The sequence below is a fragment of the Nansenia antarctica genome, assembly GCF_963989245.1.
Source record: "Nansenia antarctica genome assembly, chromosome: 4".
NCBI classification, from domain to species: domain Eukaryota; kingdom Metazoa; phylum Chordata; class Actinopteri; order Argentiniformes; family Microstomatidae; genus Nansenia; species Nansenia antarctica.
Genome location: NC_137689.1, coordinates 32685084 through 32697535, shown reverse-complemented (window position 1 = coordinate 32697535; position 12452 = coordinate 32685084). Strand labels below are relative to the sequence as shown.

At 44.8% G+C, this 12452-nt stretch overlaps 1 protein-coding gene across 3 annotated transcripts in view; it reads left to right on the top strand.

Annotated features, from left to right (window-relative positions):
• The window catches only part of erg (ETS transcription factor ERG), a gene marked incomplete at its 5' end in the record, with an annotated part of 71550 nt that overhangs the window by 37412 nt on the left and 21686 nt on the right, over positions 1-12452 (top strand). For all 3 annotated transcript variants that reach the window (XM_080528624.1, XM_080528626.1, XM_080528625.1), the window contains one exon: positions 5477-5694. In XM_080528624.1, the coding sequence (XP_080384750.1) occupies positions 5477-5694 (218 nt within the window). The remainder of the gene's footprint in view (positions 1-5476; positions 5695-12452) is intronic.

The following is a 12452-nucleotide window of genomic DNA, read 5'->3' as shown; positions in this document are numbered from 1 at the left end:
TGCTTTCTAGTATCACACTTACTGTACTACGAAGTATTCCATAAATATAAGGGGAACTGTGTCATTTGGTTTCCATTTCTGGAGGGAAAGTTCCTGAATAAACACATAGTTAACTGACTTACCGTGTACAAGGGTGCACAATGAAATGTATATCTCAACATGTAGGACTATATGACTCGTGCTTTAATTGCCAGTTAGAATCCGTAACCAAGAGATATTCCCAACGTTTATAGACTCAACCACACCAGGATGTCATGAACACAAACACTCCAGTTTATCATGCTACTGTCAGTTGGTGTTTAATGATGTCCTAGTCAGTTGGTGTATAATGATGTCCTAGTCAGTTGGTGTATAATGATGTCCTAGTCAGTTGGTGTATACTGATGTCCTAGTCAGTTGGTGTTTAATGATGTCCTAGTCAGTTGGTGTATAATGATGTCCTAGTCAGTTGGTGTATAATGATGTCCTAGTCAGTTGGTGTTTAATGATGTCCTAGTCAGTTGGTGTACAATGATGTCCTAGTCAGTTGGTGTTTAATTGTGTCCTAGTCAGTTGGTGTATAATGATGTCCTAGTCAGTTGGCGTTTAATGATGTCCTAGTCAGTTGGTGTTTAATGATGTCCTAGTCAGTTGGTGTTTAATGATGTCCTAGTCAGTTGGTGTTTAATGTAGATAGGATTCACACCGTACTATATCTGGAACTCCCTCCCCCCCGACATCAGGAACATTGACTCTATCATCTCATTCAAAACCCACCTCAAAACCCACCTGTTTACGCAGGCGTATCCCAGTTGATTTGCTTTTCCCGTGCTGCTCTGCTGCTGGCTATGTTTTATACTGTATGTTTCTATGTATTTTGTGTTTTGAATTTTGTGGCTGTTTTTAGATTTGTTGTTGTACGGCGACCTTGAGTGCCATGAAAGGCGCCATATAAATAAAATGTATTATTATTATTATTATTATTATTATTATTATTATTATTATAGTTACACGCATCATACAAGCCCTGTATCACACACACACACACACGCACGCACGCACGCACGCACGCACGCACGCACGCACGCACGCACGCACGCACGCACGCACACACACACACACACACACACACACACACACACACACACACACACACACTCATGCAACAGTTCCATCCCTTTCTCCACAACACATGCCAAATCAAGGCTTTGGAAATGATTCATCACATGATCGTTACAATGCAAGATCTCATCATTCCTGGAAGTATGTATTTGTTACAGAATGAAGCTACTGTACATGTATGAAGTATGTATTTGTTACAGAATGAGAGCTACTGTACATGTATGAAGTATGTATTTCTTACAGAATGAAGCTACTGTACATGTATGTGGGAAATGAACAGTAATTATCTTCCTCTTTAGCAAAAAGAAGAAAGTTATAATGTTTTGGACAAGGGAAGCATATCTCTGTCAGTTCACAGTCGGGGGGGGGGGGGGGGTAATCCAATGTCTGACCAAATGGAAAAGAGTGTTAATTGATGGAATTAGGGTGGGGGCTGCTAAAACAACATCCAGAATGGGTGCCCCCGATGGCGGGAGGGGGAAGCGCGGGGGCACAACCTGCACCACTGACGCTGCTGCGAGGTTAACTATCCAGCGTCCTGTCATATAGAAATGACTGGGCGTGCTCCCTCTCTTTCTTTGTTTCTGTCTTTCTCTCTCCCACACACACACACACACACACACACACACACACACACACACACACACACACACACACACACACACACATTCTCACTCTGTCTTTCCCACCTCTACACCTATCAGCTCTCTGTGAGCCTCTAAAGCAGTCCCAATTCAAATGCAGATAGACCAACACTTCCTCTTGTGTGCTCCCCACCTCCGATATCCCGCCTGATCGGGAACTTTCAATGCAGGAAATGCTGAGAGGAGGTGGCCGCTTCCTGTCTGCTGCCACACCACGTCTCAGTGGGAATGCTGGGGTCTGCGCCGCATGAATGAGACCGTTCCCCCCATTAAGACAGACCGCTGGGCCAGAGTGACTGATACTCTGTTGTGGCGTAGTGCTCTCTATGGCACTGCGATGGCCAGCATTACTCCGGAGGGATAGGGTTTTTTATTACAAAATGCCCTGTAACCCCTGTGCAGATGGACATAACTTTGCCCGTTATTAGATATGATTTACACAACCTTATAAGATGTGAAATTAACAGCGCGCTATACCAATTTTCCACTTATAAAGCCCAGTATTTATGGTGGCAATTCTCTAGAAGGTGGCTCTGTAGGGGCCAGAGTTTTGATTTGAACCAGCTGCCCTCCCGGTCACTCATAGTTCATTCCTCCCTACCCAGAAGGCCTTGCTGTTGCCCATTTGAGTGTCAGCTCGTGGAACGCCACAGCGCTAAAGGACCTCCCTGAATGTGACCGGTCCCACTGACTCTCCCCTGGACTGGAGTGTTCAGTGGGAAAACTGAGCTGAACTTAACGCTTCATTCTTCTCTGCCGACAGTAATTCTGTGTTCATTTTCTTTGGCGGGACACTAAGGTTGTGAAACGATCTCTCACTCTCCTCAGAATAGAGAATTATGGGCCGTAGAGGACTGCTTGGTTCTGGGCAGTGCTGAAGATCTCGGTTCCCGGGCCTTTCTTGTGGTCTCCGCTAGTTTATTTGAAATCAAACGGGGAAATTATGTTCGCTTCATTTTTTATCACGCCGTTAATGGAATATCTGAATCTGCTCAGGATGAGGTCACCAGATCTGTTCTCTAGTCTGAAGTTGGTATTCTTTTGTTTTTTGTTTGGCGTTGCCATGGTGACTTGCTACTTTCCAATCCTATCTGTTGTTTTCCACTGAGACACAATGTACACAATTACATTAAATATCTACCGATGGTTTTAATCAACACCTCGTTAGAACATCTCCCCTCTGATGACTAATCTCTCTTCAGCCTGCCTCTGGGTGGTTTTATAGTCCGTTCACTGGCTTGGCTGTTTCCATAGGATCAAAGCTCAGGAAGCTATGTGGTCAAGCATTAGCTGTGAGTGGATGTGGTTGTGTTTTGTTTTGTTTTGTTTGGATTGGACGAACAAAAGCGTAACGGTTGTTTGCTCCTTGTGCACACTGGCTGGGGTCGCTTCATAAGTGTTAGCTCAGCTCTCCTGTCTATCCATCTCCATCTCCCTCCTGGTCTCTCTATATCTCTCTCTCTGTCTCTCTCTCTCTCTGTATCTCTCTCTCTCTCTCTCTCGCTCTCTCTCTCTCCCTCCCTCTCTTCCTCCTTCCCTCTCTCCCTCTCTCAGGTGAGGGTCAAATGGCACGGCACGAAGTGTAATGTGGTTTGCAGCTGACATATCAGGGAGGAGCAGTCCCCACTAGATTAATCTGGTTTCCGACACTGCTTCCTTTTCCTCCTAACTGATTTGAGGCCAGCCTCTTGACCTGTCACCAGATCAGGGCGGATCACTTACACTGAGACATTTCAGAGGCACTCCTTCTACTTATGAGAGTGAAGTGAGGAGGGATGTGGGGAGAGAGAGAGAGTGAGAGAGTGAAAGAGTGAAGCCCAAACACACAGACACAGACACACACACACACACGCACGCACGCACACACACACACACACACACACACACACACACACACACACACACACACACACATAATACACACACATAATATACACACATAATATACACATTTTTCTATGGTTTCTGTCTTTTTTTGTTGCAGGCAGGTTTTGGTCGATACAGTATGTGATACAGTATGTGATTCCATCTTTCTTGGAGTGAGCGTACATATGGGGACCTGAATGAAGCCAGGACACCGTTGTGGTTTTAGTGAGGATAACCAGTTGTGGGATAACCCCACATCAGCATGACTGTGGTCTCCACTGTGGTCTTCTGACATCACAACAAACTGCCTTCTCTTGGCCTTTGTCTCTGTTTCGTAAAAAGCAGACGGTAGTAACCTAGCATTCCAAACAATACATTTAAGGAAATACAGCTGCTCACAAAACGAGTTGTCCATTTCCTACTACTAGTGGCTTACAGGAATATCTTCTCTCTTAGGGTTTGCCGGTGCTCCTAATTCCATTGCCCTGTGTTGAAAGTGCCCTCTACAGCTAACTAGAATAAGTGTATCTTTGGAGGAAGGTTCTAGCACTTTTTTAAAAAAACATTTTTTTAAAATAGTTTTTTGTTGACTAACACCCCCTGAAGCCTCTGGCAACTTTGGCCAGGGGGAACGTGTGAAGAAGGGGCAGGAAGTCACTTTGAAAGGAACGAGACTCTTTAGGAGGTCTATCCCCATCTGGCTGGCACAGGGCACAACAACGTCAGACCTGGAATGCCAGGATGTTCCTATTGTCCTGTGCGGAAGAACTTAGCAGGTTGAACATAATGCCTCAGAAATGTTAGTGTTCCCAAGGGTTAGCATGTGTTGGCTAAATTAGAGGGTGTCAAAGTGAAGTTGAGAAACACCGGTGCTGTTTGCCCATGTTATGAATTACACAGAGGGGTTGGATAAAAATACATACAAAATCAGTACTCACCACCCAAAAAAATATTTTCTGATTTCCACTTTGGGAATTGTGTTTCCATGCGGTCCAATTTCACCCTGTCTTTATAATATGTGGGTATGTATAATGGAGCTGGTAGACGTCTCACGGGTTTAATCATAGCATAGCACATGCTTCTGTCCTATAACTCAATCCAGGAACAAGAGAGTGAAACTGGAGCACTTTTACTGGCTGTATAGTAATCCTATAATGAGGGAGCCTGGTTTTCAGGTGTGCTTTCTAGATGTCAGTCGGTCAGCCATCTGTGTCACGTTCTAATGCTTTGGTCCTCATATCGGGATCCCATGTAATGATCTGACTTTTCTTTCAGAACATTTGTAAAAAATAAATTTCCGCGTTGATTGAAAATCAATGACACATCGCTAGTCAACTAACACAGCTTGTTTTGTGAGCCTGCTAACAATGTAAAGTAGTGTTCTAGTTAATTAGGTAGCAGTGGGGATTACTCACCCAATCCATTGCGTTGCAGTATTTTGGCTTGACTAGCGAGTTTGTGTTGTGATTCTCAACAGCGGTGAAACGTAGTTCTGTGTTTCAAAAGAAAAGTCAGAACATTTTGATTGGTTGCCGATATGAGGACCAAAACATTAGAGCGTGTCACATTTCATCTACCCAAACAATGAGCACACAAGGAGGTATTCATCAGATTGCAATACACTTTTCCATCCACCACATATTTGTAGAATTTAGGGTTTAAATCGCGGACTAATTCATAAATTAGCTGCAATTTTTCCGAGAGCCCTCTGATCCCATATCAATAATTTTCGGTTCATGCAAAAAGATATCCCCACTTTTAATGAATTTGTGGATCATAACCGCAGGAACGTGGCTGCGGTTGTGAAGGAGAGCTAAGAGAGGTTTCTAAGAGAGGTTTCTCTCTGTCTGTTGTTGCTGTTACAGGAAGCGTTGTCGGTGGTGAGTGAAGACCAGTCGCTGTTTGAGTGCACCTACGGAACGCCCCACCACCCCAAGACGGAGATGACGGCGTCCTCGGCCAGCGAGTACGGCCAGACAGCCAAGATGAGCCCCAGGGTGCACCAGCAGGACTGGCTGTCCCAGCCGCCCGCCCGGGTCACCATCAAGATGGAGTGCAACAGTGGCCAGGTCAACGGCAACAGGTACGGAACAGTAGGGCCAGCCCACTGCAATGTTGTTATTGTTGAGTAGGGGCAGTCCCACTCTTATAATATTTCAGATTTCTGGGATAGATAGATAGACAGAGAGAGAGAGAGAGAGAGAGAGAGAGAGAGAGAGAGAGAGATAGACAGAGAGAGAGATAGATAGATAGAGAGATCGAGAGAGAGAGAGATAGATAGATAGATAAATAGATAGATAGATAGTGGAGAAAGACAGGAAAGTAAGGAGGAGAGGGTATGTTAGCAGGGCATGGGCCGAATTCAAACCTGTGCCGACATGGACATACGTGTACACTGTAGGCCATGGTACTAGACCACTGGACCACCCCAGGCCACATGGCCAGTGTACTTAAAGGTCGGTTAAGAGCTGTTACATTGACCTAATCCAACTACAGCAACACCATATGATATGTCTGCTCTGCATCCGCTACCCACTGGAGAGTGCTAACATGGGAGGTGTGTTCCATAGAATCACCTCCTCCACGGGGTCAGAGTGCTGCACCCTGGGGTCCACAGCAGGCTTGTGTGCAGTCAGGCTACCCGTGAGCCCGTGGTTTCCTGCCTATTGTCTGCATTTCTGCTTGTTTAAGTGAGGTTAGGCTCCCCCGCCACCAAGGCAAAGAATTGGACCTAAAGCTGAAGTGCGCTGGAGTTCTCTACCCCAAAAAGGTCTTACGGTCTTAACCGTCCTAGAGTGTCATTGCAGTGATAGTGTGCACAGACAAAAAGTACAACTTTGTTCTTGTGCTTCCTTTAATTTATTGAGTATTGAGAGTCCAGCTCTGACGCTCGAAGTTTTCGGCTGCTGCCTTCTTCAGGGGGCTGTGCTGTGAATGTGGTTTAAACATGCGGCCCGCAATCAAAACTTGTAGTGTAAATATTTTTAAGTGGTTCCCCAGAGCAAAATCAACTGCTGCACAGTCAGTTAAGGCAGCGTCTGTTGTTTACACCCCAAACCCGCCCGTCAATCGCAAAGAAATGGGCTGCACGGTGACAGCCAGCAGCCTAGTCCCCCTGCCAAGCAGACGAGGAGCTCCATTCGGATTTTAGAGGAGCGAAAGGAACGGAGCGGGGAAGAAAACAACATGTAGAGATATCTGAGCCCCCGACTCCGAGAGCTGCTGCTGTTGGAGTCCCTAACTCAAAGCAGCTGCACCCACCCCGCCAACCCCCCCCAAAACGACCGCCACTGTGTTAATATTTATAGCACGTCTCACACGCGTAAGAAAGCCCCCACCTCCATCCCCAAAGACACACACACACCCGTTTGTCCCCTGCCCCCCCCACCCCCCCCCATCTTTGGAGCAGGCCTCTGCAGGCCTTATTCATCTGGCAGAGAGACACAGGAAAGATTGTTCCAATTAGTGACGAGTCAGGGAGCAGGGGAAGATTTACAACGGAGATCAACACTCAGACAGCGTTGCTGCTCCCGCAAACACCACACCACAGCCCCCCCCCCCCCCCAACACACACACACACTTCACCCCCCCCCCCCCCCACACACACACACACACTTCACCCCCCCTCCTGCCTGAGACTCCAGAGGGAGGCCACTATGCTGCCAAATAAAGATATGTGTGTGTGAGTGTGGAGGGAGGAGGCTGCAGGTGTTTGCACTCTGGGATCAGTGTGTGTGTGCGTGTGTGTGTGTGTGTGTGTGTGTGTGTGTGTGTGTGTGTGTGTGTGTGTGAGTGTGTGTGTGTGCGTGCATGTGTGTGTGTGTGTGTGTGTTTAAGTGTGTGTGTGTGTGTGTGTGTGTGTGTGTGCGTGTGTGTGTGTGTGTGTGTGTGTGTGTGTGTGTGTGTGTGCTCAAGTGTTTATGTGCATCTGGAGACCCGTGCGTTCCAAAGCACTCTGACATCCCAGGAGTTTGGTCCACTTTCCAGAGTGGATATTCCTCCAGATCGTATTACTGTACATGCCACAACCTTCTTTTGTGAATAACGGCTTAAGCTCTTGAAATGGGAGGTATCCAAAGGGTAGGCCTGGGTGAGGGATAGCCTCGCTGAATGGAAATTATGGCCCGGGAATGTTGACGCAAAGGCTAGTGGGGGTCCCTGGGCTGAACCCTCATTATCTGGATTTAATGGGTAAATGTGGACCACCTCCTCCAAGCCCCCCAGCCCCCCAGCCCCAGTACCCTGACAGACCGGCAGGCAGGGTTTATGAGAAGAGGCCCTGGGAGCCTCTTGGCAGATGAATTAGCCCAGCCAAACCTGGAGAACAATGAACAGTGTTTGTTTCAAGACCAGGATAAGAGGACGTCTCGCCCGCGCTCGCTAACTGGCTCCCCTTGGATTGTTTACTTTACCTCTGTCTCTCTCCACCCCTGTCCTGCACATGATCTCTCTATGTCTCTAACTCTCTCTCTCTCTCAATCATTTAAATTTTTCAATTTTAAAGGGCTTTATTGGCATGGGAAACATACTTTTACATTGCCAAAGCAAGTGTGAAGATAAAAACAAAAACAAAAATAATGTAATGTACATACAATTAAAGGTATACTAGAATAAAGATTAATGATTAGTCTTATGGTGGTTTTATCCTGTTGGACGTCCTTTTACAGTTAACAAATCAGTTAACAAATCATGCTGCTGTGTTTGCATGTTGTTTTACCTGCCCCTCTTTCCCTCCCCCTGATAGTGACTCATTTTGCGTGGGAGAAAATATCAATGTGTGTAGAAATATCTCTAAACGTGCAAGTGAGGAAAAGAGCTGCAATAATATAGTTCAACCTTGATGGGAATCTAGTGTGTCACACACACACACACACACACACACACACACTCAGACACACACACTCAGACACACACACACACACACACACACACACACACACACACACACACATTTCCCATCAAGGCTGAACTATATTGCACTTTTTTTTTCATCACATGCACGTTCAGAGACATTTCTACACACATTGAGAAACAAAAGTCAGGCACACTCTCATAGTACACACACACACAAACTCGCGCCACACACACACACACACACACTCAAAATGTTTCCCCCTCCAAGAACAATGATTCTGACACTTTAACACAGCAGTGTTCATTTGTGTCTGGTAATTAGCTCAAATTTGCTACAGATTTTGCTGCTCTTTGAATATGAATGCATTTCTTAGTATCAGATGACATCCACAGGTTTGATGATGTTTTTCAAAGAGCACATGTGGCGACATGGCTAGTCTTCACAGTGAAACGTACATCAGATACTTTTCGCAATTAATACTTGGAATGTAGCAGTAGTGTTGTATGATCCTCTGCCCAAACTGTTCAACTCAATCAAGAGTATAAACTGATCACAGAAAGACTCTCTGGTTGTCTGTCTCTCCAGTTGGAAAAGTTCCTCTCTAGTTCTTAAAAAACTGAAGTAAAGCATAAATTATGAATGAGCAAAGATAAATGTTGTTTTTTCTCTCCCATATGTTTTTTTATTGCCTGGAATGTGATTTGTGTGATATTACATTACAGGAGTTTTGGGGTTGTTGTTTAGAGTGCATGTGAAAATGGGGGTTGTAATGTGGCCATGTTAGCTTTGGGGTATACTGTAAGATGTACAGTCTGAGTGTCTTGTCCAGTCCAAGAGACACTGTGGCCATCTCTTCACCCACCCCTACACACCCCATGATATAATACACTTTCTGATTCATAATGACATCTCTAATCATAAGAGCTCTTTCTTCTGGGAAGAAAGATCTCAATCCCTTGGATTGTGCTGCTTGGCAAAGTGTGGACCATTTTTAACCACCTGAGATATTGTTCAGGAATGTTCAGGTGATTTTCCTCTCCTCTGACCCTCTGAACCCTATTGACGGGGGTCTCTGGTTTCTGCAGCGCAGTTGCTATCGTTTATAGACACATGTAAGAGAGACCCCCTTTGGGAGAAAGCATTTCAGCCAAGTGAAAAAACAAGGTATGTAAGGTGGTCCACGCTGTACTGTAAAAATGTGGTAATTTTCTGTTGAAGCGAAATATCATGTTAACATTCCAATCTGGAACTGGATCATTCCATTTTTAGGAATAATCCTGCAGGAAAAAGAAAATGGTCACTAACATTTTGTTGATTGTTCTCCATCCCACCATCTTTGGGACAAATGTTCCTCCTCAGTGTTCAGACCTTTGAAAATTCCGTCCAATAGGAAAATTCCTTATCTCTCCCAACGCCAGTTCAGGGAATAAATCACTTTCAAGTGCTTAAGTTTTAAGTAGCTATTCCTAAATCATGTGTGTGATCACACAATCACAATGTGTGTGAGCAGCTTGCACCCGTGGCAAGGCTCTCCTTCCCTCCTGGGCCGGGAGAGGCCCAACAGTTGGTTAACACATGACTTTGATTCCAATAAATGGTCCCAAAATTGTTTATCTGTTGGCCACGGCAGGTTGATATGAATTTCAGTGACATTCCAGGGATAACACGGCCCATCTGGGAGCCTCGGCCCATCTGGGAGCCGCGCCCTCGGGGGACTCTGCAGCCATGGGAGCTCAGTCATTTAGAACGGGGTCATTTCTGGGACCCAGGGCCCCTGGCACTTCTCTCTCTCCCTCTCTTGATTCTAGTCCAGATCCCTCTCTTTTAATGTGGCTTTGGGAGAGCTGCAGGGCACAGGTTTCAGCCATAGCTGGGATATTCGGAGGAATGATGGGTCGCATTGTCGAGATGAAAAATCTGAGACTACTTTGTTTCACAGTCTGTGGTGGGAAGGGAGTCAGAAATCACAATTACACGCTTGTGTCGATTTGGATAGAGAGGGACATGCTAGCATTTTGATGGTAAGATTTTGGGTCAACTTGAGTGTGTCACCATGGTTGAACTTTGTTCTTTCATGTTCAATCAGCAGTCAGTGAGCCAAATTCTGCCTATGGGAAATACATTTAAAAAGCCTTATTTGTTGCCCTTATTATGATACAGGTAGGTACTGTATGTGAACATACAACACAGCACAGGGTTAGGATTAGTTGGATTCCTTTGCACAGCGTGTGATGCAAGTGTACGTAGCAGTGGCTCTGACACAGCATCATTCCTGCACTAGAACAGCCGTGAGGGTAAAGACAAATGTTATCTTTGCAAAATTTCTAATTTCAGGACCCTCCTTTCATGACTTTTCCTAGATATGTGCGTTCTACCACCCAGTATCCTTACATTTTCAAAATCACATCCGGATAAGCTATCAGGATAAGCGGATTCATCTCATTCAAAACTCTGCAGCTTGACTTCTAACTAGAACCAAGAGGAGAGAGCACATTACTCCGGTCCTAGCTACTCTGCACTGGCTGCCAGTAACATGTAGGGTTGATTTTAAGGTCCTCCTCCTTATATACAAAGCCCTTAATGGGCGAGGGCCAAAGTACATTGCTAATTCCCTTGTCAACTATGTGCCCTCAAGAACACTAAGATCATCTATTGCAGGTTTATTAGACGTTCCCAGCAACAGTCAGAAGAAGATCGGGAGCGCAGTCGTTGCCAACTATGCCCCAAAGCTTTGGAACACATTACCTTTAGAGATCAGGGAAGCCAGCTCACTAAATATTTTTAAAAGAAAGCTAAAAACGTACTTCTTCAATATAGCCTTCAACTAGCTCAACTGCACCTGCCTACTGCTCATTTGCCAGCTACTGCACTTTAAATGTTTTATCAACTAGTCCTTTTTTAAATGTACCTTTTTTTTCTTTACCTTTTCTTTTTACTGTTTTCCCCTGCTTTTATATTCACATACACAGACTGACAGTTGAGAAAGAGGTGATTGTGCATTGTGCAAAGAAACTGTAATGTTGATACTGAGTAGTTGGATTTTTGGTACAAGGTCCAGCAGAGACTGAGAATGTACACAGAGACTGAGAACGTACACAGAGACTGAGAACATACACAGAGACTGGGAACGTACACAGAGACTGAGAACGTACACAGAGACTGAGAACGTACACAGAGACTGAGAACGTACACAGAGACTGAGAACTTATACAGAGACTGAGAACGTACACAGAGACTGAGAACGTATACAGAGACTGAGAACGTACACAGAGACTGAGAACGTACACAGAGACTGAGAACGTACACAGAGACTGAGAACGTACACAGAGACTGAGAACGTATACAGAGACTGAGAACGGACACAGAGACTGAGAACGTATACAGAGACTGAGAAGGTACACAGAGACTGAGAACGTACACAGAGACTGAGACGGACCTTTTCCAAAATCTGATGTTTGTGGTGCTGGTGGAAAGCCAGTGAGAAGTACAGAAAGACTGTGTAAGGTAGGGAGATGAAAGGGATATGGAAAGTTAGATTAACGAGGTTGTACATTGTTTCCCTTTTATTTATTTATTTTTTATTTGGTTTATTTGGTTTCCTTTTTTAAATGGATCTTTATTGTATTTTATCTTTACCTTTTCTTTTTACTGTTTTCCCCTGCTTTTATATTCATTCTATGCTTGTATATGTTTTTATGTATGTTTTTATATTCACTTTATGTTCTTATTCCTGTTGTAAAGCACTTTGAGCTGCATTTCTTGTATGAAAGGTGCTATATAAATAAAGCTTTACTTACTTACTTACTTACTTACTTACTTACTAATGTAAAGCTATTTTGCAATTGTTCTGTGTAGGAAGCAGGCTAATTTACAAGCGGCCAACTACAGTAGTGGTCATTGTGTGTAAATAGCAGCATTGTAAAGACCCCCCATTTGACCCTCGAGGCGGCTCTTATAAAAGGTAAAAAGGCACGGCTGTGCTAGTG